At 44.4% G+C, this 26,735-nt stretch overlaps 1 protein-coding gene across 1 annotated transcript in view; it reads left to right on the forward strand.

Annotated features, from left to right (window-relative positions):
• LOC103778378 (collagen alpha-1(XXII) chain-like) overlaps positions 1-26,735 on the forward strand; it is a gene marked incomplete at its 3' end in the record, with an annotated part of 106,830 nt that overhangs the window by 21,946 nt on the left and 58,149 nt on the right. Inside the window, exon 3 of the mRNA XM_008945960.1 lies at positions 17,444-17,518. Within this exon, the coding sequence (XP_008944208.1) occupies positions 17,444-17,518 (75 nt within the window). The remainder of the gene's footprint in view (positions 1-17,443; positions 17,519-26,735) is intronic.

The raw sequence follows: 26,735 nt of genomic DNA on the forward strand, positions 1-26,735 counted from the left end.
TGCTGATCACTGCAGAGAACAAGCTCTCTTTCCCACCAGGAGTGTTGGGTCTCTTTTACTCCCCCTGACTTCTCTGCTTCCCAGAGAGGCAGTGGCAGAACAATTCAAGAGGAACTGGCCTTCAGACTGGTCACTCCAAAGACTGTTAAAGTTCTGCTGTGAAGATAAGGATGCACTGGCTAGTGGATGGCTGGGAAAGAAATGATCCAAGGTGGATTCAGTCTAACTTTGAAAAGACTCAGTCCTGCATGGTCTTATAGAAAAATTTCCTCCCTCTGTAACACCATATGTCATATAAAAACATCCTGCCCAAAGAAGTGCTCCTGTAGGGGACAGATGCCTTTGTAGGATGGAGTCACTGTCACCTGGAAGGCATTCTGCCTGTGTCACCTCTTGTCTGCCAGGACAGCTACCACTAGTAGCTTAAGGCAATGTCCAAGTGAAGCCTAAGCTACCAGTGGTACATAAGGACTTGACATGTGCTTGTCTCCTTTGTGCTCCATTGTAATCAGGCCTGGCCCTGGCACTGTCCCACTGTAGCCCATGGGACACTCGGTGGGATGGGTTCACTCTGTGCTAATGAGTTCTTTCTGAACAATGGCCAGACATGGTTCAGGGAATAGCACAGTCCCAGGCCAGGAACCTTTCCCTAATAGACAGTGGGAGTGTGGCATCCTGGTTTTGGGTGGATGAGAGTGGGGAGAATAGTTTGGCTTTGCCTTCTTGCCCTCCTAGCCAAAGCATGGATTTTGTTTGCATAGAAGTATGGAAGTGTTGAGCACTGAGAAGCAGTTGGGATGTTTGAGTGTGGAAGCATTGGGCCCTACTGCACAATCTGGGATGTGAGTGGAGGTTCCCTCAGCTAGTCCTGAATGCTGTCCTCATCTTGCCTTTAGCAGCATGGGTTTTGGGTTTGTAAGTGGTTCTTATGTACATCACATCCCTCGTGGTGTCTTCCTCTACATGGATTTAGGTTTTCATACAGTGCACTGTGAAGTCTAATCCGAGATGTTGTTGGGATGAGGACCCCAGTGAAATACAGTAGTACTAGAACCTCATGACCAAAGCCAAGAATGTGATGTAAGGGCTTCTCACTGTTTACTGCACATGGGGAACTTGAGGCATGCTGCCTTTCCTGCCTCCTTCCTTTGCTCCCCAATATTGCTGTGTGAGCCCTGTCTAGATGAATATCTGTTCACCTGAATGTCTTTGCATCCTCAGATTGAGTTTTGGGGGTTAGCAGCAGTAGCAGGACACATTTCTGTCTCATGGCAGGCCTTGGTCCTTAGGGATAGGGCTTAGTTGGTGGTCTCCTATGCTGCACTTTCAGCTTTGTGTCTCTGTTAGCAGCAGCAGCAGCAGGCAGGTGTTCACAAAACACAACGCCCAGCTACATTCTGCTCTCATTTACATTGATGTAAATCCAGCTTCATTTCACTTTAATGAATAACTCAACAAATTGGCCTATCTCCACCTGCAGCACTAATAAGTATTTTTCTTACCAGTGCCTGCAGAAGAGCCGTTGTGTTTTGTATTCTGAGCTGAGAAACACCCTCTGGTTTGCAGTACTTTTCCTCAGCAGCATTTATGTCATTCCTTTTGGCTTCCACAGCCGCTTAGACAATCCCGTGGCAGGGCAAAAGAATTTAGCCAGAGGAGTGTGAGGTGTGGGGAGCTGGACACGCTCTCTGCCGTGGGGAAGCTCCTGGAATTCGTGGTGGGCTCTGCTGGCTCGGGGCTGGGTTTTGTGACAGCAGCTTTGCAGGCAGATAGAGCAGCTTTTGTGGAGAGGGCAGCCCTGCTCTCCAGAGGGGCCGCGGGGCGATGCGTGGGAATGGTGTCGGTGCCAGCAGGTCCTGGCAGAGGGGCCTTTGTTCTCCAGAGGGATTTGCAGCCCTGACAGAGCTCGTTTACACTGCTCTGAAGCAGAAGGTGGCAAAGGGCCAACTGGTTCGCACTGGGGCTTGTGAGGTGTGCTTTGGAGTTAGCAACAGTGTTTTTAAGGAATGGATTCACTTCCTTAGCTCTATTTTACAACCTCTGCGTCCCCCCCTCGGGTGTATTCTGCATAATTTTTATAATGAACTTACACTTTCAGCCACTCTAGCTAATGGTAATTATGTAGTATATTTATAATCTTTTCAGAAAGCACTAAGGAAAAGGTTGAATACGTCTAGCCATGATTTTGCAGCAGATTTCACCACTGTTTCTTCCTTCACATACAGAGTCCCAGCCCAGCGTGTGCCCTGATAGGATCCTGCAAGCACAAACTCAGTCCTTGTCCAGGAGCAATCTCTTCCTTAGGTCAGCACAGAAACTATCCACTGCCCAAGGGTGCACTTCTGCAAGCGAGGTCAGGTAAACATGCACAAACCTTCACCACGTTCAGTTATGGCTCAAGTGTCTCCTGAAGAGGGGAGGAATCCAGCCTTCCAAAGATAGCTGGTAACTTCCTTGGGCATTGCAGTCCCTCTGACAACATTATCTTCCAGTTTTCTCTCTACGTTGGTAATGCATAATTGCAAACCAAACCTCACTGAATGGGGAATGCCCTAGTAAGAAGAAGCTGAGATACCATTTTCCCATAGCCTCTGAGGGACAGGTGCTGTGATCCAGCCCAGATAACACCTCTGCATTGATCAGGAGTTGTGTAGCTGTCTGGCTCCTCTGTAGCAAGCACCCACACAGCTTCCCTTCTGCTTCTGGATCTTACAGGCAACTGGGAATGGCCCCCAGGGAGCTTGCTGCTGGGGTGCCTTTCTGTAGTGTTCCCTGGTGAAAAGCCAAGCTGGTCGCCCTGTCCTTTGCCAGGTGTTTGTGAGCCCTTGGACATCCCAGCCAAGCTTTGTCCCTGCTCCTCCCTGCTTTTGTTTTGCTTTATGCTCACCCTCTCTGTATGAAGTGTAGGAAATAACATCTAAGGAGCTCCAAGAATTACTTTTCTAAGTATTGACTATAGTAGTAATAATCTGCCTCTGTGCTAAATCAGAAAAGGGGAGCAATATCTGAGATAATAGGTGTGATAGTAGAAAAAAAGAGTTAAAGCAGTGGAGTTTGCCCAGTTCTCAGTGACTGAGAACTCAGTGTGGCTCTTTGGTGCAAGGAGAACATCTTCATGTTAGTGTGATACAAAGCATAGACCAGTTCTGAGGGTTCTGAGGCTGCATGACTGTGTCCACCCAGTGCCATGCTGGAGCCAGTGGAGGGGAGGTGGCCCAGGGAAGGACATAGTTGGGTTGTACTGAAGAGGATCCTGTCACAGTGGGTCCCTGTGTTGGGTGATGCAGACTGAGGATGGAGAGCTGACTGTGAAACCCCACTTCACAGCTACCTAGCTGCACTTGATGCAGCAGTTTCCAGTATGTGCTCTGCAGAAGAAAAAGAGAAAAAAAGTCCAAAATGAAGAAAAGAAATCATTACCTGGCCTAAATTTGAGATGCAGGTTCCATGGATGCTTCAAAAAAAATATAAAAAATTAATTAAGAATGTGCAAAGTGAAAAAAAAAAAAAAAAAAAAAACAACACCCAAACCACCAAAGCTGTGGATATTAGTGCTTTAAAACATGCAGTGATTTTGCAAGGACACCTTCTGGAGATGGGCTTCACTACAGAGCTCTTCCTTTGGTGAGCTGAAAGTTGTCCTTCAGAACTCATCACGGGCTGTGGAGCTGCAATACTGTCCTTCTGCCTGCAGTTCTCATTTTAGTTCTGATTTAAACATTGGATTCAAATCTCTCTTTCCAAACTGACTGGCAGGAGATGAAATTATCCACCTCCTGCACTGTATGTATACCCCTGTGTGCTTGGGCTTGGGGACATTAGATTGTGTAGGAAAAGAAACCTCTCAAAATTGGTTTGGGACTTCTGGATTAAATGCCTGTCACAGGGGAAATGTTAATTCATCAAGACTGAAGCTTCCTGGGAGAAGCAAACGTAGATAGGTTTTTGGTGGTGGAAAAAGATTGGAAAAAAGTTTTGAAGTAATTAAAATTAAATTATTAAAATGTCTTATTTCCATTTTATACTTTTTCAAAGTGAAAAATTTCTATTTTCAGTCTAAAATGTCAATTAGTTAACATATTTTTAAAAATCTATGCAAACCACGTTTCCCTTCAGAGAGCTGCTGTGCTCAGCTCCCCAGGGAGGAGCTGGGAGGACAGGGACAATTGCACTGATTTTGCAGGTCCTCTGGAAGCACTGATTCTCACCTTGTGGTGTTCCTTTGGTGGCTGGGAAGCTGAAACTTCTCCAGCATTAACTCTTCCTGGCATGTCTGGGCGGTGTTGCTGGCAGAGTAGCAGGAGAAGGCCACAGTTTGACTCCAGGTCCATCAGCAGGACAGCAGAGGTGTATTGCACAGTCTGGCAGCCCTGTATTATGGCCCAGGGCTTGACAAATGGGCCCTTTTCCAGCACAGGTAGACTCTCAGTGGGGAATGAAGACCTCAGCATCCTGAAGTGGCAGAGCTGCAGCTGCTGATTAATACCTGTGTGCTTTCTGTCTCCTGAATTGTTTCCTTTGTGTACTCTGAGCTGATTCTCTCCCTCCTCCCTTCTTGCAGACTTGTCTTGCCTGAAGCGTTATTTCAGACCTCTTTTTTTCTCCTGAAAAATGAGCAGTTGACACTTTTTGCCAGGAAACCTGTGTAGGGGGTGGAAGGGGAAGAGAAGGATTGCACCTGACTCGAGGAACAGAGCTCAGGTTCTGTCTGCTTTGATTTATACCCCCCCAATGCTTGCCTTCCAGGCTCCAGTTGTAGCATCTCGGTGTGGCAGAGGGAGGAGGGGCAGATGCACTCCAAAGCATTTCCCACCTTACTGCTTTTCTTTCAGCTGCTTTTAGCCTTCAGGGGAGAGATCCCTGCAAGTGCCCATGGGATTGAAGTGCCCAGATCTCCTGCACACCTCCTTAGAACATGTGGGCCTGGTGGCATGTGTGGCAACTGGCAGATGCTTAAGGCTGTCTAAGGCTGTTTGGATGAAATGAATATTGCAGAGAAGTTCAAAACGTAAGTCAGAATTAAAGACAATGCCTTCAGCCTGCCTTTTTTGAAAGGATCCCAGATAGCCCCTTAAAGGTCTTTGCATCTGTAGAGATGTTTTAAACATCTGTTAGACACTGGAACATGCTCCCCAGGGAGGTGGTGGAGTTGTCATCCCTGGAGGGGTTCAAAAATGAGTAGATGTAGCACTTGAGGCTGTGGTCTAGTGGTTAGGGAGATGTTGGGATGAAGGTTGGACTTGATGATCCTAGAGGTCCTTTCCAACCACAGTGATTCTATGTTTCTGTCAAACATTGATGTCAAAGACCCCTCTAACTCTTTGCATGGTAAGGAGCAGGCACTGGGCTTGGTTCTGCCATCCTCCAGCCATTTTCAGTGATAAAGTCTTTTCCCAGCTGAACTCTGTAGCACACAGGAACCCAGAACCAGAACATTTAGTGAGCTCTGAAAGCCAACAGCTTGTGATGGTTCATTCTGGGACAAGCCCTTGTTTGCAGGTGATCAGACACTATTTCCTACCCTATTTCCATTGGTATCCCCAAGGTTTATCCTTGTAAAGATTATCAGAGGGATAGTTTTCTTTTAAAGGATCTCATCTGAAGAGCTCTACTGCCAAAGAAGAGTCACACTGGGTTTTCCACTTGGTGGTGGGGCCTTGCACATGTCTACTGCTACCTTCTACCTCTCTGTGGCCAGTTCAGTGTCTTGGCCATGAAAACTATAATTCAAGTAGTGGAAGGATGTGGGCTGCAACCAGGTTAGGCACTGAGTTTGCTGAGGTCCATCCAGGCCCTTCTGCCAGGTGGTTGATTTATCCTGGCTTCTTCTAAGAGGCAACTAAAGTCACTTTTTTACCTTAAAACCCCTTCCATTTTGCAAAGGTGATGTTACAGTTCTTTACAAAACAAAATTAAACTCTTAATTGAGTCAAGGCTTGTTTTTATATGGAGATGACCTTACTTTGCTTTGTGATATAATTATACTCCTGCTAAAGCCCAAAGCCACTCTTTCAGCAGCCCCCAAAAATACCCACGTGGAAGACAGTACTGTTCAATTTGCAGTTGTTTAATTACACCAGGAGAATAATGCCAGTCAGAGTCAGTTTCAAACATGTCCTTGAGCTTTATTTTTCTCTTGGAAGTTGAATACAGCTAGTGTATATTTATTGATCACCTGAAAGGCACCACCTTGCAATCAATTGCTTGTAATTAGTTCACTTTTGGAGCCACTCTGAGGTAACAGAATGCCATACCTGGATTTCTACTTATTGTTATTCTGGTGAAGCCATTGTTTTCATAGCAATTTAACAAGTAAAACAACATTTTCAGTCTTCTCAGGATTTGCTTTTTAAAAATCAATTATTATAAGCCCTAACTTGGCACCTCATCATTTTGAGAGTGCACAGCTTAGGAGCCTCTATTCTCTTGTCACTGTGCTGTGGCACAGGGGAGGATAATGGACAGACTGGCTCGTGCCTCCATCTGGCAGTGGGAGCTGATGGTGTTGGCAGATCTGTGGCTGCCCTGCTCCGTCGGGCTCATCTGGGGAAATGTGCCTTTCATGAGTGCTGTGTGCAAGTGAGATTGATGGGGTTTCAGAGCAGGAATAGTGAAATGTTCCTATTCAGTGAGAGCCAACCTCCCGGAGCTTCCCACTGAGTTTATTTTTAATCTCAGTTGTTTCAGTTACAGGACTAACACGGGATTGCTGCTTTAAAAAAAAACAAATGAAACAAACTCACCTTCTCTCCTGGGTCAAGAACGTTTTAACAGCATTTGAGCCCCTCCTAAAACCAGCCATTGCTGTTAGAGAGGGAGCTTTTTTTTTTGCTGCTATTGCTATTCCATATTACTCCCTTAATAGCATAGGAAAAAAAGATAAGAGAGATCTGTTTCTATGAGTCAAAATGCTTTTCCTCCTACTTCTACAATCAACACTTGCACAGGTAGTATTAATCACTCTTAATTAGAAAACAGAAGTTTTTAAAGGAGTCTAAAGCACAGATCTTTCAGATCAGCTCTTCCCGAGGAGCACAGAAGTCCATTTGTTCAGTACATTGGTGGGCATTGGGATTGACTCATGTTCAATGGTGCAAAATCCAGGAAGAGAAAAGCTTTATTTTGTAAAACTTTATGAGTGAGAAGGGGAGAGAGAACAATGGGATTTTTGGTGACTTGGCAGTTCTGCAGCCATGAGAGGGTCAGTGGATTAGACAGTCTACCTGGAGTGCTTTCTGTTGCCATCCACAGACTCTTCATCCTCATTGACAGCCCTAGAGAGGACACTATGTGCTGATCTCTTCTTTCTACACCTCTGGGAACCTCACGTTGGCAGGTGGTGTAGCTTTTTCTTCCCACGGCCAAGAGAGTAGTACCTTTAATCCTTGTTCTTCATCTGGGACACAGGGGCAAGCAGGAAACTTTCTCAGCCTTGCAGCATCCTCCTCTCTCCAGCCCATCAAGTGCAGGCAGCAAACACAGCTAAAATTGTCCCAGGGAGCCCAATAGTTGGGTTAGGAGTGGTCCATCTGTGCCCATAGAGCAGCCACTGGAGAAAGGCTTGTCACTGTGGCTGCTGGCTTCTGGAGGGTGTGCTCCAACTCAACTCCACACTGCCAACCTGTTGAATATTGTATAGGCCATCAGCATGAAGGTGTTTCCATCACATTTGATCTGCTAAGGCCATGATTGGCCACTCAGGAGAAACCCTGTGGTCCACTGGAGTCAAGCACACTTTGCACAGTGAAGCTTCACCTCTTTCCCAAGATGGGGCAACCAAAGAGAAAGGGGTGGACTCGTGCCCCAGGGCAGTGATCAGCTCAGAGCCTGGGTGGAACGTGCTGGAGCTGCTAATTGCTGGCCTCAAAGCCTTGTGCTGTTTGCCGACCAGCTCCTTGGCACACAGTCTGTCTGTTTGTTTAGGGGCAGACACAAGCAAATTATCTTGGAAGTGTCGAGGCCTGATGGGATTCAGAGTTCCCATAATGCCATTTAATCCCTGTGGGAGCATGTGCAAATTAATTCTGTATGCTGCTCACTTAAATGGTGCTAATTACATCAGGCCTCTTGACAAGATGTGTCCACTGTCAGCCATCCAGTGAGTTTCTTGCATTTGTGTGGGTGCGTTAGGGAGGGAAGGGCTATCAGGGAATCCTGCAGTGTAGGTGGCTCTTGAAAAGAGGAGTCCTCACCAAGATGCAGGAGCTTCTCTGGGAAAATGTGAAGGACAACTGAAGGTGGGTTAAGGTGTAGAGTATGGGATCAGCCTGGACTTAGGGCTGTTGGACGTGTTCCTTGTCTGGTGGGGTTGTGTAGCTGTTGCTTCCTGTGTGCTGCTGGGGTGTGAGGTCCTGCAGTAGGATGGTCCCTTTTGGAATCAAGATCCAGAGCATGGGGCAGACAGAAATGAGAAATGAAAAAGACAGTGGATGATGGCAAAGGAAGAGAGAAGAGCTTGGATCCAGGATGAGAAGGTGGCAAAAATATATAGCACAGCCTGTCACGTTGTAAGGAAAAGAATGTTTTTCATATTTATGTGTACAATTCTTGTGTAAGTGAGGCAGGACAGGAAGCAAAGCGTAGGAAAAGAATTTAACAGTTTTTTTCTTTTTTTTACCTTCAAAAGGACTTCTTCAAGTGTCTTGCAAATGCCAGAACTCCCTGCATGTCCTCTGTCCCTGCTGCAATAGGATACAACATTTCTTGGCCGTGCACCCAGCCCCTTTCCCACTTCCTCGTTTGAACTGAAGGCATTTAAAACTTGGTGACCTGTGACCATAAAATGAATTTAGCATTTTTGCCCAAGAGGCCTCTTTTGATCTTTATTACAGAGCTCTTAGCTAAGGGTGATATTTATGGATTATAAATCTAAGGTAGGAACTGTAAATGTGGCCAGAAGCACTCTGGGGTGATGTGATACACTCAGCTGCCCCCGTGTCTGGCATATTTTGGCCCAGGCAAGCTAACACTTTGTTGGAACATTTCTAGGGCCCAGGTGGGTGCTTATAATGTGCCAAGGAGTGTTCCTGATCACCCTGTTTTGGGGGCTAAGACCATTTGCTAGTACGGACATGGGCTTGAGCATGCCTTGGCCTCGGTGCCCAGGAGTGCACCCAGCTGTGTCTGTTTTAACTGGATGGGTCTAACTGTGGTGCCTTTGTCTAAGTGGGGAACCATGTGTCCTTAGGTTGCCTGTAACCCCTAGGAAGAGAGGGGCTTTTCCAGGGGTAAATCAGGGCATCTAAACTGGGTTTCTGCTCTGAATTGTTCTCTGAAAGAGCCTTGCTTCTCCATTCCTTTAGAAAGAGCCAAAGAAGATGACCCTCTTGCTTAGGACCTTACATGAGTGTTGCATGAATGGTCTCTGGGGCATAATACCTAGTAGTAGCTTGGCTTGTCCTCTGTGTGGAATATAACAGCTACTGAACAGTGCTGGGCACTGAATGTGTGGTTCCTCAAAGAACCACATTTTCTGTCTGCTGTGCTGGTAATGGGGGAGGGAGCCCTCCAAATGAAGGTAAATCCACTCCCATTGCACTCACCTGGGACCTGCTCAGCAGCCAAGGAAATCTGGAGGGCACTTCAGTGTTTGAGAGTAATGTTTTAGCAGAAAATGCAGGAATTATTTCAAGGGAAAAAGGCAGAATCCACCTTGGCTGCAGAGACCACGAGCAGGTGATTTTCCTGGCACTGCTGGACTTCAGGCTTCAAAGTGTCATTTCAGAAACAAAGTGAGAATTGCATGAGGCATTAAATTGCCAGGTGGAATCATATAATTGTTCTGATGCTCTCTCTGTTTTACCTACACCTTGCTAGAAATTATAATGTTAGCACAGAAGCAATTGCAGTATCATTATACTGTCAGTGCCACCACTGTAGTTGAAAAATATGCCATTTTTTTTTTCCTTATGAAATTGTTTCCAAGGGTGGGTGGCACTTTAAGGATTGGTTCATTTGCTGGCAAAAAATATCTGACAATGAACATTTGCACAAAGCACTGAATATGGGCAGAGAGTGGAGGTATTCTTCTAAAAGAAGATGTATTTTTGAAAGAGTGGGGAGGAAAAAAAAAACCAAACAAGTTGAGACTTCATAATGGTCCATGTTTTATAAAAGAAAAATAAATAAATAAAGGTAGTGCTAAATATAGGAGTCACTTTTGTCATCAGCTGACTGCAGGGAGTTAAGTGTGCTGGGGGAACCATCTGAGTGAAGAGCAGAGCTGATGGGGTCTGGGAGTGCTCCTCTGAGAAACTGCTTTCATGAAATCTTCTTAACTTTAATAAAAAAATTCTCACCAGGCCCTTTCCCTTTAAGGGTAGGGTTCAATGGGAAAATTTATTTCAATGTAGAAAAAATTGCACTATTAACTACAGAAAAAATGCAGCCTGCTCCTATGCTGGTGTCCCCTCCCTCAAAGCATCAAATATCTTTTTCTTGCAAGGTTATTATTGTTTAAATCTGAAAAACAAACAAGATTCAGAGTTACCTTTGGACAGTGGCCGAGGAATAGTCATCCCCTGCAAATATTTTGAAGTGTGGCCTAAATTTTTGGGAGACCTGTTTTAATGAGGCCTGAATTTGTGAGACTGTTTCCTTATCTATGGATAGGATTTCTGGTGGGCTAAAGATTGCTGTCAGGGGAAGAAACAACTGATGTTCAGGTTAGGAATATCATGCTTTTTGAGAGAAAGTGGGGACTTTCTGTTGCAGAACTGGAATAATGATGGAGATGCAGAGAATAGCTGAATCTTTGGCTATGCACTAGGTGCTGTTGAGATTCTGGAATCCTAAAATTCTCATTTTGGAAAAAAAAAAATAGAAACATGGTAATAAATAATATTTGCTTTAACCTTCCTGTGTTTCTATTCTCACCTCTCTACTTTATTCTTGTGTAACTTGACAGCTACACGTGTTCAGCATTCATTATACACAAGTCCCTGGAGGAGCCCTTGGCAGCTCAGGGCTTACTTATTCTTGAAAGAATAAAAATGAAAATGAAGAAACTGTTTCAGCAGAGTCCTAAGGGCAAAAGGATAGAGTGCTGGCAGCTGGGGTTTGTATTTAGCACTTTACAGGGAAGGTTTCTCAATAAAAAACCCTGTGGGGCAGCAGGATCCCACCATTCCTGGCCAGGGTTTTCTACAAGAGACATGATGCTGTGACTTTATCCAAACTTTCCAAGTGAGGGAGTTGCCTCCAAAAGGGTGTTTTAGGAAACAGCTACCCTGACTGGATTTATAGAGAAGGCTGTTCTTCCAATAATAATGCTGTTTCAGTGGCACAAATAGAAATGGAGCCTCATGTCCTCCTCACAGAAGTTAGAGAGAAAAATCCTGCCTATGATTTAGATTTGTCTCTCTTCAGTTTCAAGGGAGAGTTTGGCAGGTTTAATAGCCCACTGCAGTGCAAAATCCTTTAGCTGTTTGTGTGTTTACAGACCCTAAATGAGTCCTGGTGTGCCAGACTAACCCTTTTCCCTTTGGTTTTCTCTTTGTCTTCCCTTTTCCACTTTTCCTTTTCCTCTCTTAACTTCTCTCCGTGCTCTCCCTTCAGTTTTTCTATCCCCTCCCTCCCTTCTCTCTCTCCACCCACCCCTTGCCTCTTTCTCTCTGCTCTTTTATCTCTCTCTTTTCCCTTTTTTCTATCCCTTTCCTTGACTTTCTTTTGAAATGGTTTGGAAGCAAAGAGACTTAAACTATCAGATCATTCACGTTGTTCTTGTCCAAACTCTCAGCCTTATTATTACAGTTTCATGACAATATATTATTAATGTTAATTTAATGCTGGTGAAAGTTCCCGAGCTGACATGCTCTTCTGACGTGTCTCTCACTGTGCTTGTACTCTGGAAGACACACTGTCTCTTTGAATTTTAAAATATTTGACAGCTTTGGGATTTTTTCACACGGACTATTCTAAAGGATGATATGGAGAAGTGGGGCTTAAATGACTCATTATCATCAAACAGATCTCAGTGTGATCTTCTTGCAGAAAAGGGTGTTATCTGCAGTTGGATCACTTTCAGAAAACTACAGTGTGCTTCCTTCAGCAAGAAGTTTATACAAACCAAACAAACTTGTTCAGTGCTGAGCAGGATTCAGAGGAGGATTTCAGAGAGGATTTCTATGAAGCAGGACAGCAGACCCATATCCTTCAGGTTCTTCAGAGCATTTATGATGGGAATTGCCTCATTTAACGTTACTGGCTTTGAAGGAAAGCATCTGTTGCAAAAGAAAGACTCAAGTTCTGTTCAGTTTTCATTGCGAAGAAGAGAGGGTGGTACATCCCATCCTAAAACTGGTGTTCAAGACAGCTGTAAAGGATGCTCAGATAGTTCAGGTAGTTCAGTCCCAGTCTGACTGTGACTATGGGCATCTCCTGAGAGTGTATCCATGCTGGAGAAATAAGCCCTTTGGGGTAATTTTAAGTGTTTCTGTCTATGTTTTTCTTTAACTCACCACTCAGTGGAGGCTGTTTCTCCTTTTTGACTGTAAAGGCAATCTAGGCAGAGTAGTCTTTCAATGCAAAAGCAAAACCTGTGAATGGCAGTCCTATCTGCTCTCATCAAACCCAAGGATACTCTACCAGGCACACAGTCACAGTGAGATGTGCAGGCACCTTCTGAAAGCATCAGGATACATTTTCCATATGCAATGTCCTCAGTGCTTGGAAATGATTGGATGCCTCCTTGAAAGATACACAGTATCCCATTTTTTTTGGAGATGAGTGCTTACCTCAACTAAAATAATTTTTCCCCATATTTTCTGTTGCTACTCGTTTGTATTTAAGCAGCTTCCACAGCAGACATCTTATCAAATGCCCCTCTGTTACAGAGGACCCTGTAAGTTGGAGCAAGGGATCAGGGTGGAAAAATGGAGTCCTGGAAGTGACACTCTCATCTCTGGTCAGTTCTATGTGCCTGTGGTTGCCTGTAAAGATCACCCCAGGAGTGGTGCAGGTAGAAAACTGTTGTCCTTGAGTGAGACTTATGTGAGGCTGAGCTGGATTCTCTCTGATGTGGGATCTGCAAAATCTGGATGTCTTTGAGAACGGAGTGGAAAAGGAGGTTACAAGAATCAAATGGTTATTCTTTTGATGTAGCCCAGAATATAATTGGCTTTCTGGGCTGTGAGCACACATTGTTGACTCATGTCCAGCTTTTCATCCAGCAGTACCCCAAGTCCTTCCACGCAGGGCTGCTCTCAGACCCATCATCCCCCAGCCTGTACTGATACTGAGAGTTGCCTGCCTTCCAAGTGCAGGACCTTGAACTTGGCCTTGTTGAACCTCATGGAGTTCATTTGGGCCCACTTCCCAAGCTTGTCCAGGTCTTTCTGGATGGCATCTCTTCTCTCAGACATGCTAACCACACCACTCAGCTTAGTGTCATCTGCAAACTTACATACATAGAGCTTCCAGCTACAACAGTAATTATGGCACTTTGAAATTATGATAATGTATCATGTATAAAAGATTAAAAATTATTCATATGTATATCTATAAACCAGTTTCCTGATCCCTCTCACTAAAGAATAAAAATGTTGAAGGTAGTGAATACAGCACCACAGAATGGGAATTATTACGTGTCCCTGTTCAAGGTTTATAATTTTAGGAGAAAGAGGTCATCTCTAACAAAACTGATTTCTTCCTGGGGAAAGTTACAGTTTGGTTGATATGGTAACTACCTAGCTATAGCACATTTGTTCTTGGGCATTGTTATTCCATACTGAATGCCATTTGCATTAAAAAGTCACACTCTACAGTGGATTAAGAGCTGAGTGATCTCCTGTAGCAGGTGTCAGTGGAAAGTCATCATTTCCAGTGCAACTGCAAAAGGAAAATACAGCAGGTCTGGTGCTAGGAAAAATTTCCATGAACCACATGGATATAAATGAGAAATGGTGGCTGAGGAAATTTGTGCATAAAGCAAAGGACTATCAGAATAATATATGAAGTTGAGAACTAGGAAGTTTTAAACAATATTTAAATAAGGGAGTTTTAAACAATATGTATTTAAAATCCACTGCAGGCTCACATAGTTTTGAATAAAATGGCCAGGGAGGATGCAAGAAGGACCAGTGTCTGAAAGCTCAGGTCAGTCAGTTGTATCTTCTCTTTTTTAAGCCTGTGAATGTTGACAGATCAGTAGAGATGTAGCTGCTGTGCAGAATTTATTGCTTTTTCTGCCACTTGCAGTGGATGCTCATTTCTGCAAATCCTCCAATCACTGTGAACATTTGCTTAAAGTTTGATTTAGCAGCAGCAGAAGGAACAGGCATAAACACTGATGTGAAGGTGTTTGCCTGTGGCAGGGATGTCATGGAAAGGCTCCCCAGGAGAGGAACAGCTTTGCTCTTGCCTTTCCTATCAATGCACCTATGGGTGTGGCAGGGAACCCTGATGACTGGTTGGGGCTGGTTGATGTGCTGTCAGTCTGGCACACCGCTCCTTTGGACACAAGTAGCCGTGTCTGCTGGCTTGGATGGCAAAGCACTAACCTCTCTTGTGCCTCTGTGAGTTATTCTGTAGCTGGAAAATGAGCAATGCAACCATTGTCTTTCCCTGTGTGGACTATTTATGCTCATGTCTCAGATGCAGAGAGGCAGGGAGAAACCACAAGGAGCACAGGACATTTGTGAAAAGAAGGCCAAAGTGAAGCCACGATTCTTTAGAGGTAATAAGGGGTTTAGGGGACAGAGCTGGAAGAAGATAATAATATTATTAACACTGACAATCCTGGTTTTGTTTATGTTTGGCTTTTTTTTTTTTGAGCAAGACAGTTCAACACCAAGGCCAAGCACTTGAATTTGGTTCCAAGTCTGGAACCAGTCTGTATAGTCCTGGTTCTAACACAGAAGCTAAAACCAGGAGGATTTTTCTAGCTTGTAATTCTCTGTTCTTTCTAACTGGACCTGGTGGAGGGGGTGTGATGTCATGAAAGACTGGAGTGATAATTTATACATCTATAGTTCAGACATCAACTCCTTGTTGCATGAGGAGGTACACTGCTGTGTCTGAGATGTTTTATTCTTCCCTGTGTATCTGTCAGGACTCCTGGGCAGCAGAGGTGAATGGCATTTTTGTGATTTTATTCCTGCTTCCATTTGTTTACTCTTTATTTGGGGAAATTTTGCTTGTTTTGATTTCTTATGTTCCTTATTTTACTGCACAGCCATATGTCTTCCAGTTCTGAGGCTGGGGCTCAGAAGTGCAGTTTACTGCACTCACTTGGTGCCTGGAACCAAAAGAACATCTGTTGTTAGCAAAGCCAAAATTTAAAGGATTTTATAAGGAGCAGTATAACATCTGCACAAAGCTTCTGATGCTTCCAAGCAAACTTTTTGTCAGTACAGCTTAGTTCTGAATGGGAATAGAGGTGGCCTCACTTTGGTTCTTGCAAATCTTAATGGTTTTGAAATTTTTCAACTTGTAAAGCTCACCTAGCAGAGGAGAGCTTCCCTATGGTGCTGGGAAGTTGTGCAGACCTCTGATGGAGGGGAAACTGCCCCAGGGTTTCACCTGTCTAGTGTTAAGACATGAGCAGGGTTGAGTGAAGTATCTTGGCTTTCAAACCAACAGGCACCAGGGAGCAAAGAGACCTCCGCCTAAAATTTACACAAAGTCACCCTGTGCATCAGTCAGTCACTCAGTACTGGTTCCTGGCATGGTGAAAAGAAGGAATGACTCCTCTGAATTTTATCTATTGAAGCAGCATCCCTAAAGGTGGTCCAAAGAAAATCTGAAAAGTCCTGGAAACACACACTTGCATGACTAATCAGTCTCTGGCCTCCCCCACTGCTGCAGCAAAAGGATGACTGAATGTCTTTGACTGCTTTTGATTGCTCAGTTGGCTGCTGGGGCTTCTGGCAATGGCTTTTACAGTCCCCTCTCTTTCCACTGAGCTGAGAGTGCCTCATCTGCAGCCGATAATCTGGACCTTACATTCATTAGCACAATAAAGCAGGAAAACCATCTGATTTCATTGCTAGGCTTAACCAAACATTGTGGAATATTGGATTTTTTATTGAGAGTCAGGAAGCAGGAGGAGAGATACAGGGCTTGCTGGCAGTGTTCTCAGAAAAGTCATTTTTATCTCATGATTTTGGATGCAGCTTCACAGTTACAGGTAGAGCTGCTGTAGAAGGTCTTCAGAGAGCCCTGTGAGATTGTGCCCCACTGGGGAGGGCATTGCCTGGGCTTGAGTCACCTTCTGCTGGTGGCTCCCCATCCCTTAGGGAGCAGTTGGCCCTGGCTGCTCCTTTACAAGCACAACAGTTAATGATGCTGAAGGAATTATTTACTAAACACCAGGTGGAGTTGATGCTAAACACCAGATGCATCAAGATGACTCCTGAAACTGCAGAGGATATTTGTATTATCATATCTGCAACTGGGAGAATGAAGTAAAGGGACTTGGCTGTCCTCACCTAGTTGTTCTTTCAGTCAGAGAAAGGACATAAACGTGGGCTCGTGCAAGCAGTGAAAAGTCAAGGCATCATTTTTATGTTTTTATGAAGCTGATTTCCTTGAGCTACCTGTCCCTGTTGTTTACAAGTGTGCAATTACCTATTGATCTGGGGAAACAAAACATAAATAAATGTGGCTTCAAAGATATGTCAGGAAAGAGGTGGACAGGCAGACAGCTCTCTGCAGAGAACTCTGCTTGGGCTTGTGTTGACACTAATTGGGAGCATGAGAAATGGTTGACAACGGCTGGGTGTTTTCATAACTTCTTCTGAGAATGGTGTGTAGGGGGTGGATATTCTTAAAAGTCTGAGTCATATTTAACTCGGCTTTCTGCTTGAGCAACCTCAAGGAGCAGAGATAATTAGTCATGGTTCTGGAGGAGTGTTAACAGGAAAGTCACAGGTAATACAGTAAGATATAGGAGAGTGAGCTTCACTTCTGGTCTCCAGCATTGGTCTGTGATGGGACCTTCATTGTTCTATGCTCTGGATTCCCTTTCCTGGCTTAGCACTTTAGGTCTGAGTTTTTTCTGAGTATAAATTGTCCTTTTTGAAAAGTTTGGGCAGCACCCAGTGTCAGCTGGGCCTTCAGAACTTCCCTTCCAACCAATTGGAGTGTAGAATCATAGCCTATATTTTCTGAATTTTTTGTGATTCACACATTTACAGATTGATGGAAGATAAAAGCCCAGTGATGTCCTAGCTGAGAGAAGGACTCGGGTCATCTATTTTGGTTAGCTTCTTAACTGGCCAGTCAGAAAAAGTGCCTCAAAAGCAGACATAGTTTTGGATGTCTTGCTCAGCAGGTGGTTTGGGGACAGGATGGAGGAAGGGTATTTAGGATGTACTTGAACTGGGAACAGAATTATTGCTGTGAGACCATGGTGGACAAAACCCAGGAGGTCAGCCTTTGATAGTTCTATAGCTTTCAAAACAAGGTGTTGACTTGTGGTGATTTTATACTGTTTCTTTTTCAGATGTCCTGTGTCCAAACGTCCATGTGGAAGGAGATCGGTTCAAACACACCAGTGGGGGGACTGATGAGATTCCAGGTAAAGAGAGACACTTTTCTGCTGTGCATCTGGGAACTGAACTAGTATGAGTGTGCATTTCTCGTGTGATGTTCTGATTCATTACACTTTCCCCAGTTGGCATTTTCTTAACCCAATGTATATTCAGTGGTGGAGAAGTATACCAGAAACTGTGGGGCTGGAAAAGAGCTAGTTATCTGTTGACAGTGGCCAGGAAATGAATCATGAGCTTTCTTTTGATATGACAGCAAATTGAAAAGCCAATGGAGCTTAGTGTGGAAGATAGAGGAATGCAATAAGTCTTGGAGATTACTTTTTTTTCCTACTCCACATTTGGTGAGTTCTAATATCCATTTATTTGATCTGTGATTGTTGTTGGACGTCCAAGTATAATGGTAATTGCCACTGAAGAAATGCTTATTCATGTGTATAAAGAAAAAAGAAAGATAAAAAAGTCCCCAGAAGAACCATTTTTTTTCTGAAATGCTGGTGAAAGATCAAGAGGAAAGCCAGTCCAGTGTTATCTCAGCTTTTCTGTGAGTTCTGGTATATCTTTCCAGACATCTGAAGGACTTATCTGTCAGATATATGCGTGGGCCACATCTCTTTTCTAGCCCCCCAAGACTGTTTGAGCTGTTGGCAGAGAAAACCTGCCCATCAAGGATGCACTGGGAATATCTGTGACTGACCCAAGAACATGTCACTGCAGTGGGAGGCTGGAAGCTCTCCTGCAACTTGATGATGAGTAGAAATAGTCAAGGTTTGACAGCTCTGCTACTCTCTCAGAGTTTTTTCGTTGAGGGATTTTCACTGCCTGCACAAAATACCAGTTGAAGGTCTGCTGTCTGTAGACAGCTTATTTGGCTGCAGTCTGATTACATCTAGGCCTGTGATAATGTTGGGTGATAACATCCTTTCTGGTCATTAAAACCAAACTCATAGTCCTCAAACACCCGTTTTTAACTGCTGTCTAGTACTGGATCTCGCATTAACCTATTCTGACAGTCCTCCTGTCACTGGGCTGTGCAAATAGCCCTGTGGATTTTCAACTTCCATTTGCAGTGGAAGCTGCTGCTTAAAGGGAGTAGGAGGATTGTGTCTCTCCTAGGTGATTGTCTTCTGTGTGATCCTTTCCAGAAGATTGGAGTTGAATATAGCTTCCTGTCTCTAGTTCATGTTTATCTGTATTTTAATTCAAGTGCTAATTAGACTCTGTGCTTTTGTCTGACTTCAGAAATACATCATTTGTTGAGCAGTGTAAAGGACAAAGATCCCATTTCAGGTCTGGCACAAAAGTTTTCAGGAAAGAGAAGTGTAGATGTATATATGCATGTATACTTACATATGGTGTGTACTTATGCTCTTTTGTAAAGTTTTTGGCTTATTTTTCCTTTTATCTTCAAATCTCACTTCCCTCCTAGAAAAGAAGTCAATATTCAGCATTTTAACTTAAAAGATGACTTTGCTTTTTTAGATCTGTAGACTAGTTTGGGTCCTAAGGAAATCATCTGGTCCAACCTCCTACTCAGAGCACGACCTACTTCGAAGTTAGGTCCAGTTTGAAGTTAGAACAGGTTGTTCAAGCCCTCATACAGCTGAGTTTTGAGTATCTCCTAAGGTGGACATTCCACAGGTCCTCTAGGCAACTGTTCCAGTTTGGTCACTATCACACTGATTTTTTTTTTTTCCCCCTAATATCTAAACAGAATTTAATTTATTGCAACATATCTGTTCCCCTGGTTTGACTGATGGCATAGGGCTGTCATTTATTTGACCTGGGGAACCTCTGTTCTTGGTAAAGTGTGAATGTTCATCATGCCATGCAGTGACATAACAAAGGGACTGCTAAAGTATGCCATTAAAGTCACATTTCTGTTCCTTCTCCACCAATACCAGGGGATTTGTAGAAGGTTCTTGGTAGCTCCTGTATGGTGAGATAACAACAATTTCTTTCTCTTCCTGTTCCTGGTGATTAGGAAAATAGATGCCTCATCTCTGGAAAAAAAACATAATGGATATTCTAGGTCTGCCAAGTGTCATTGTGCTGCTGGAGATGGATCAGAAAAGGACCAAAATGCTGATCCACTCCTTACTTACTCCTTATATACTCTATAGCATTTTCTGAAGACTCTGGACTCTTGGCTCCAGTTCCAACAGAAAATCATTGCCTTCTTCCAGCTAAAGTGACTGGGAAATTTCTGTTGATTTTTTGTGCTGTTTTTCCTCTTCCAAAAGGATGTGTTGTGCTGTTAGATGTTGCTGAAAGGCTTTTGTGTTCTGCCCCAAAGAGGACTGCACTTTGGTTTTGAGGAGCAGCCTGCTTCCTGCTCCCTCACACCCCTGAGAGTGGTTCAGCTCTGGGATTTCTGTGGATCCACTGGTGACAGCACCGAGTGGGAGGCTTTTCCTTGGCTACCCAGGTCCTCGTACGCTCAAGGATTTGAAGTGAACACCTGTGTCTTGTGCTCCACTTGGAAGCTTAATGACAACCCAAATTAATCCTTGCCCAGCAGGCTCCTAATACAGAACTTCACAGCTGCATCTTGCACAAGCTTGTTTCTGTCTAGATGGACACAAAATGCAGCCCCATAGAGTGGAACATGCAGTAAATCTCATTTCTGGGACAGGAAAAGCTGTGTTAAAAGATTTCTTGTATTAAACCTCTCTTCCTTCTCTCAGACAGGGACAAGATAGAAAAATTGAAGGTAAGAGGGACAAAATTCTTTCTGGGGATTTTTTACAAATGTTTTTATTGACTGAAATGCCCCAGCAGATGGCACAGGCAATGTTTCACACAGAACATCACCAGTACCAGGGCCCTTTCTTGTATACCCTCTCCGTATACAAGTTGTAGCATGACCTGTTTCCTCTGAGTTTGTGTCTGTGAGTCAAGTGAATGTGAATTGAATCACTCTGGGTTAGCAGAAGTCAAAATAGAAGCTAAATCATAAAGTGAGCTATAAAAAAACAAATTTAGAGCACGAAAGGAACCAGCAGTGTGGCTGAGAAGTGGAAGATCAGTGGGATTTTAAGTCAGAGGCTGAGAGTAGGGGTGAGGGTAGGAAGGATGTCTCTGTGCATAATCAAATGAATAACTACATCAAAACCACACTATGAGCTGGAGGAGAGCCAACAGACTAAATTGATATTTTCCTTTTAAAAAGCAGGTGATTTTTTTTCCCCTTAGACAAACAATTAAATAGATCTCATCTATCTGTACTTCAGCAAACAGTTGTTGTAATACTGTACTGAAAGTCACTGCTAAAGTGAAAAAGGGTAGAGATTAATAAACATTGCAAAGTGAGTCAGGAACTGGCCAGCAGAGAGATAATGGTGAAGTTTCTAGGAAAGGGAATAACAAGCTAGAAGGCAGACAGTGGTGAACCTCCTCAGGGTCCAGTTTTAGGTCTTGTCTTCTTTGAATTTCCACTATGTAGACTGGGATCAGAATGTCTTCGAAGGAGGAGCTGGTTGGCCTCAAAAACCTGGGATTTTTTTTCTACTGACTTGGGACTATTAATTTCAAAGGCCTATTGCAGTATGTTTGGATCAATATCAGGACTTTGTGCTATAAACTCACACTCTGGAAACTGATGGTGTCTTAGCAGATGTTTGTAGGACAGTGCTGAGCAGATGGGGAAAAGGCAAAGGTCATTACTGGACAAGGTAAAGTAGGTCTTGTAGAGACAGGGAAGAATTCATGAGAGTGGACAGGGCTTTGGTTGCAGCTTATCTAGAAACGTGTGCTCAGAACTCCTTAGCTCAGGAAAGATGAATTCAGCCCCAAGGAGCTATTAGTGTATTCAGGAGCCAGAGAGACTCTTCAAATAAGAGGCTAAAAAACTGCAGAGCACAGGTGGAAAGGGGACATGCTATTGCTTTCTGCAAATAGACCAGGGAAGGAGATAGGGGAAGCTGCAGGACAAAGACTATTGTAAGAAATAGGTATCAAGTGTTTAAAAGGTATATTCAAGGCATTAGGAATGTCAGAGATATGAAGTACTGGAAGAAGCAGTGAAGTAGTAGTAATGGAGACAAATAGTGATCGATAGTCATGAGTCCCCTCATAGCAGAGGTTCATGCTCTATGACCCTCCAGTGTCATAGCATTTAAATAAAAAATCATGAGCTGTAGCATTCAGTAAGTGCTGCTGCAGCTAAATAGGATTGCATGAGGTAAGAATATGTAGGCAGCTTTACTACTGATAGGAATTTTGGCAGTGAAGTGAAGCAGGATCTGCTTATCGGTTCATACCACGTAAATTCAGAACGTCAGTCTTGCTGCATGCATTAGGGGTGACACGGGCAATTCTGAAAGAAACTGAGAAATCTGGTTAGAATAACAGTATAAACACCACTTCTCTTCCAGAAAGTCTCATACTTTAAAGCAAGGCTTAATGATAATTTAAACAAAGTTCCTACAGCATCCTTGTGAGTACCGTGGGGTCTTATTTACCAAGTAAAGAAACAAAGACAAAAAAGGACTTAACCCATCTGCTCTGAAGTATTCAAAGTAAAACCCTTGTTGTAATATTTAATACCCTTTATAGTCATGAATTGTCATTTTGGTTCCATCAGCATTTAACAAAGGATCATGGTCTACTATTAATAAATAATCAGGCAGGAAAGCACAGTGATAACATTTTGTACCCTGCGGATGTGTCTCTTGTGTCTTTTTATGAATATGGGGTAACCATCTATGTTGGGGGGGGGGTCTTGACTGTCTGGAGATGAATGATGGTGATGATAGGGTTGAGTGCTTAGGGGTAAGAATCGGAGGGAAGGCCAACAAACCTTGATATCATGGTAGGAGTCTGTTGTAGACCACCCAACCAGGATGAAGAGGTAGATGAAATTTTCTACAAGCAGCTGGAAAAGTCTTGCAGTCGCTAGCCCTTGTTCTCATGGGGGCACTTCAGCTTACCAGATATCTGCTTAAAATGCAATACAGCAGAGAAGAAACAGTCCAAGATGTTCCTGAGCTCTGTGGAAGATATCTTCCTCATACAGCTGGTGAGTGAGCCAGCTAGGAAAGGTGCTTCACTGGACCTGGTGTTTGGAAACAGAGAAGGACTTGTGGGGGATGTGGTGGTTGGAGACCATCTTGGGCAGACTGATCACAAAATGATTGAGTTCTCACCTCTCAGAAGAGTGAGGAGAAAAAAACTGATACCTTGGATTTCTGGAGAGCAGACTTTGACCTGCTTAAGAACCTGGTTGACAAAGTCGTTGGGAGGCAGTCCTGAAGGCTCAACAAGAGGAGGGCTAAGGAGAATTTCTGTCCTTTATTTGATGCAGGGAGAAACAGCGACCAAGGATGAGGAAAAGTCTGAGGTACTTAATGCCTTCTTTGCCTCAGTCTTCAATAGTAAGATGAGTTGTTCTTCAGGTAACCAGCCCCCTGAACTGGAAGACAGGGTCAGGGAGCAGAATGAAGCCCCCACAATCCAAGGGGAAGTAGTCTATGACCTGCTGCTCCACTTAGATGCACAGAAGTCTGTAGGTCCAGATAGGATCCACCCAAGGGTAGGAAGGCTTTTCAGAGGGTTCTGGACAGGCTGGATTGATGGGCTGAAGTCAATTGTATGAGATTCAACAAGGCCAAGTGCTGGGTCTTCCACTTGGGTCACAGCAACCCCAGGCAACTCTACCAGCTTCGGGAGGAGTGGCTGGAAACTGCCTGGAGGAAAAGGACCTGGGGGTGCTGGTGGACAGCTGGCTGAACATGAGCCAGCAGCATGTCCAGGTGGCCAAGAAGGTCTGTATCAGAAATAGTGTGCCCAGCAGCAGCAAGGAAATGATTATGGGCCTGTGCTCAGCACTGGTGAGACTGCACCTGGAGTACTCAGTTCAGTTTTGGGCCCTTCACTGCAAGAAAGACACTGAGGTTCTGGAGCATGTCCAAAGAAGGCCAATGAGGCTGGGGAAGGGCCTAAAGCTCAAGTCTTATGAGGAGCAGCTGAGGGAACTGGGGTTGTTCAGCCTGGAGAAAAGGAGACTTAGGGGAGGAGACCTTATCATCCTCTACAAATCCCTGAAAGGGGGTTGTAGAGAAGTGGGGGTCAGTCTCTTCTCCCAAGTAACAAGTGATGGGACAAACGGAAATGGCCTCAAGTTGCACCAGGGGAGGTTTAGGTTGGATATTAGGAAAAATTTCTTCACCTAAAGGATTGTGAAGCCCTGGAACAGGCTGCCCAGTGAAGTGGTGGGGTCACTGTCCCTGGAGGGATTTAAAAGACATGTAGATGAGGTGCTCAGGGACATGGTTTCGTGGTGGACATGGTAATGTTGGGTTAATGGCTGGGCTTGATGATCTTAAAGGTCTTTATGAACCAAACTGATCCTGTGATTCTATGAGTATATGGCATTGAAACAGCACAGGAAAGACCTGCAACGATTTCCATGAAGTGCTGAGGAAAATCAGCCCTGGGGATGGAGACTTCCAACCACCACATCCCATTCTGCATCCCCCACTGGGTGGTGTTAATGGGGCAAGGAGGGAACATAAAAGCCCTGACTCCTAACTGCCAAGTGTCACACAGGCTCTGTGTACAAACAAAAATGTTATGGGTTGTACCACAAACTGACCTCAGCCTCTAACTCTTCCCTTGTTTGTGTGCAAAGGAGCTAAGTGCCAGTGTATTTATGAGCTTGGTGTTTTTCTGTAGCCCTGTAAAGGATGTTTGGGCATTTTACTAGGGAGGTGGTAAAACGAGTCCCCTGCACTCACAGAGTGCAGTGGCTGTGTTTGCTCTGGGCTTGTCTTCAGTGTCCTGGAGCTGCAGCACAGGGCTTACATTCCAGAGATGCCAGTGGCTCCCCAGTTAATTACAGTAGCCCTGGCACTATTTATGTTTGCCCACCAAACCACGTGGTAGCAGGAGGAAATTGGAGTGTCCAGGCTGTTGAACTTGCAGAACAAGCACATCAGACTGATGTCCTCCTGGGGACAGAAGTGGCTTTGTGGTGCCTGTGTGATGGGCATCTTGCCCTCCCTCTGCACTTGCCAGTCCCTGTTGTCCCTCTCATGGTCTCCTTGTGAAGCCAGAGAGGCAAGTGGCAAAGCCACGAATAGCTGCAGAGATTTGTAACAGATCCCTCTCTTCAGACAGGAGATTCACAGACAGAATGGTCACTAGCAAATGCTGCACATACACAGTGAGGGTGAAGCTGGTCATTCACGTGGACACCAGCCATTCTCCTCTCCATCCTCAATCTTGTACCCCAATGATGTTTCTGAGAGATGGGCAGAGGGATGAAGTTTTGCTGTGCCATGGCACAGTCACTTTGGGGTCAAGTTTTTCCTCCCTAGGCAATGATAATGAGGATAGAGCTATGGGCTTATTTCCTCCTCCCCTTCACACTGGCCCTGGGAAGGACCCCAGACAAAATTTCATGAAGAGTAACTAGCACTGTCTTGAGTGCTGTGTTCTCTAAGGATCTGGAGAACTGAATTTGAAACGGGGCTCCTGAGGCACCTATATCATATATGAGAAGTAAACAGAGAAAGTAACAGCTGACCTGTACCTGTAGTCCCAAGAGTCTCCTGTGAGCTGGAGAAAGTGGATGGACTTGTGCTGGGGGGTGGATTTGTCCTCTGGGCTGGCAGGTGGGATATCTGCAGTGTAGGTGACCTTCCGAGTGCCTTCCAGCTTTGCTTTCTTGGAGTCTCTGTACTGTGCAATAGCCAATCTCAACATTATAGCCTAGATCATGGCACTGAAAAGATCTGTGGAATTTTTCAGATGTTACCAAATGATTCACCCTTGTTCAAGGACATTTTAATACCCAGTAACTCCAAGAACACCAGGTCAAGTAGTCATCTGAGGCTAGCTCTGACCTGTGCACCACGACACATGTAGTGTCCAGATCCTCCAGTTAACCACCATGGGGACCTGTGGTGGTTTTGTCTGGGCTTATTTGCCAAGGAATTTCCCTTGTACAGAAACCAGTGGATTGGGAAGTGAAAGTCTGCTGTCCAACAGGGGCATCAGGGGGTGCAAGCTGTGCATCTGGATTAAGAGCCTGAAATCACTCAAGCATCCCACAGATTAAGCATAACCACAGTGTTACCAACAGAGCTGGGTTGAGAAGTACCTTGAATTAACCCCCCGTGTTTTAACTTAATCTTATTCCTGTTGTGGTCAGAGATGTAGCTATTGCCCAACATCCTGGATCTCAGTGGACTTCTGGCCCCACTGTGGATGACCTGACCATCCCTAGACATCACATCTCTGTTGGAGCTGGTAGCCTGGCTGAGAAGGCAGGAGGTAGCCTGCTCAATGACAGCATGAAACAGAGAACAAATGTTGAAATTGCTTTAGTCTGGTAGTGCAGGAAGAGAACTGGTAACAGCTGAGAGGTCCCTGTGAAAGACTGTCCCTGGTCTGATTCCCAGCAGTGACAAATTCTGACTTCTACATTCACATAAAAGACTTCATAAAGGTTAACCATGCCCAGGAAGGTGCACATGGTGCACATGAAGGACTCAGCTCAATTTGCATACTTCAAAAAAAAAAAAAGAGTAATTGACTAACTATGAGGTATTTCCAGATATTTCTAGGTCCAAATATTTTACATTAATTCTGCATCAGAAAGAGATTGCTGTGAAAGAGGGGGCTGGAGGAACCATCCCAGAGATTCTTCACCAGTGCAAGCTTTGTAGCCCTTGTGCACACACCATGGGAAGAAGGCAGATGCAATGTCAGCAAACTCCTTCTAACACTTGGGTTTAAATCAGCCTGTCTGATGTGAATAGTCCCTGATGACAGCTCTGGCCAGGTTTTTGGTGTGCCTGTAGCTCTAATTTGCTTTGATCATTTGGCATAAAGCAACAACCACAGTCCCTAAGAGCTGTCTCTACCTGCTTTCATATTAGGCCTTGCTTGTAGCACCTAAAATTAATGGGAATCTTTTTATTTGCATAAAGAACACCTTGATGAAGTTTTCCTGTGGCCCAGTTAGTAGCATTACAAGGAGAAGGAATCTAGCTGGTTGTATCTTAAGGTGTTTTTCCTCATACCTTTTCTTACTCTAAAAAATATACTAGCCTCTTGTAGAAGTAAGAATTGTTGCTAGTTATGTTCAATTCATCAGTCCTGCCACTCTGCTCTCTAAACACTTATTCACTGTCATTTTTCTCAGCTATATGCAAAGAGTCCTCTTGGGTGCCACCAACAAAACCTTTATTCAAAGAACCGTAGAGTGCCCCCCTCCCTACTGCTATCCCAAGTGATGAG

This window comes from Merops nubicus, unplaced genomic scaffold (assembly GCF_000691845.1).
Source record: "Merops nubicus isolate BGI_N331 unplaced genomic scaffold, ASM69184v1 scaffold9928, whole genome shotgun sequence".
Taxonomy (NCBI): Eukaryota; Metazoa; Chordata; class Aves; order Coraciiformes; family Meropidae; genus Merops; species Merops nubicus.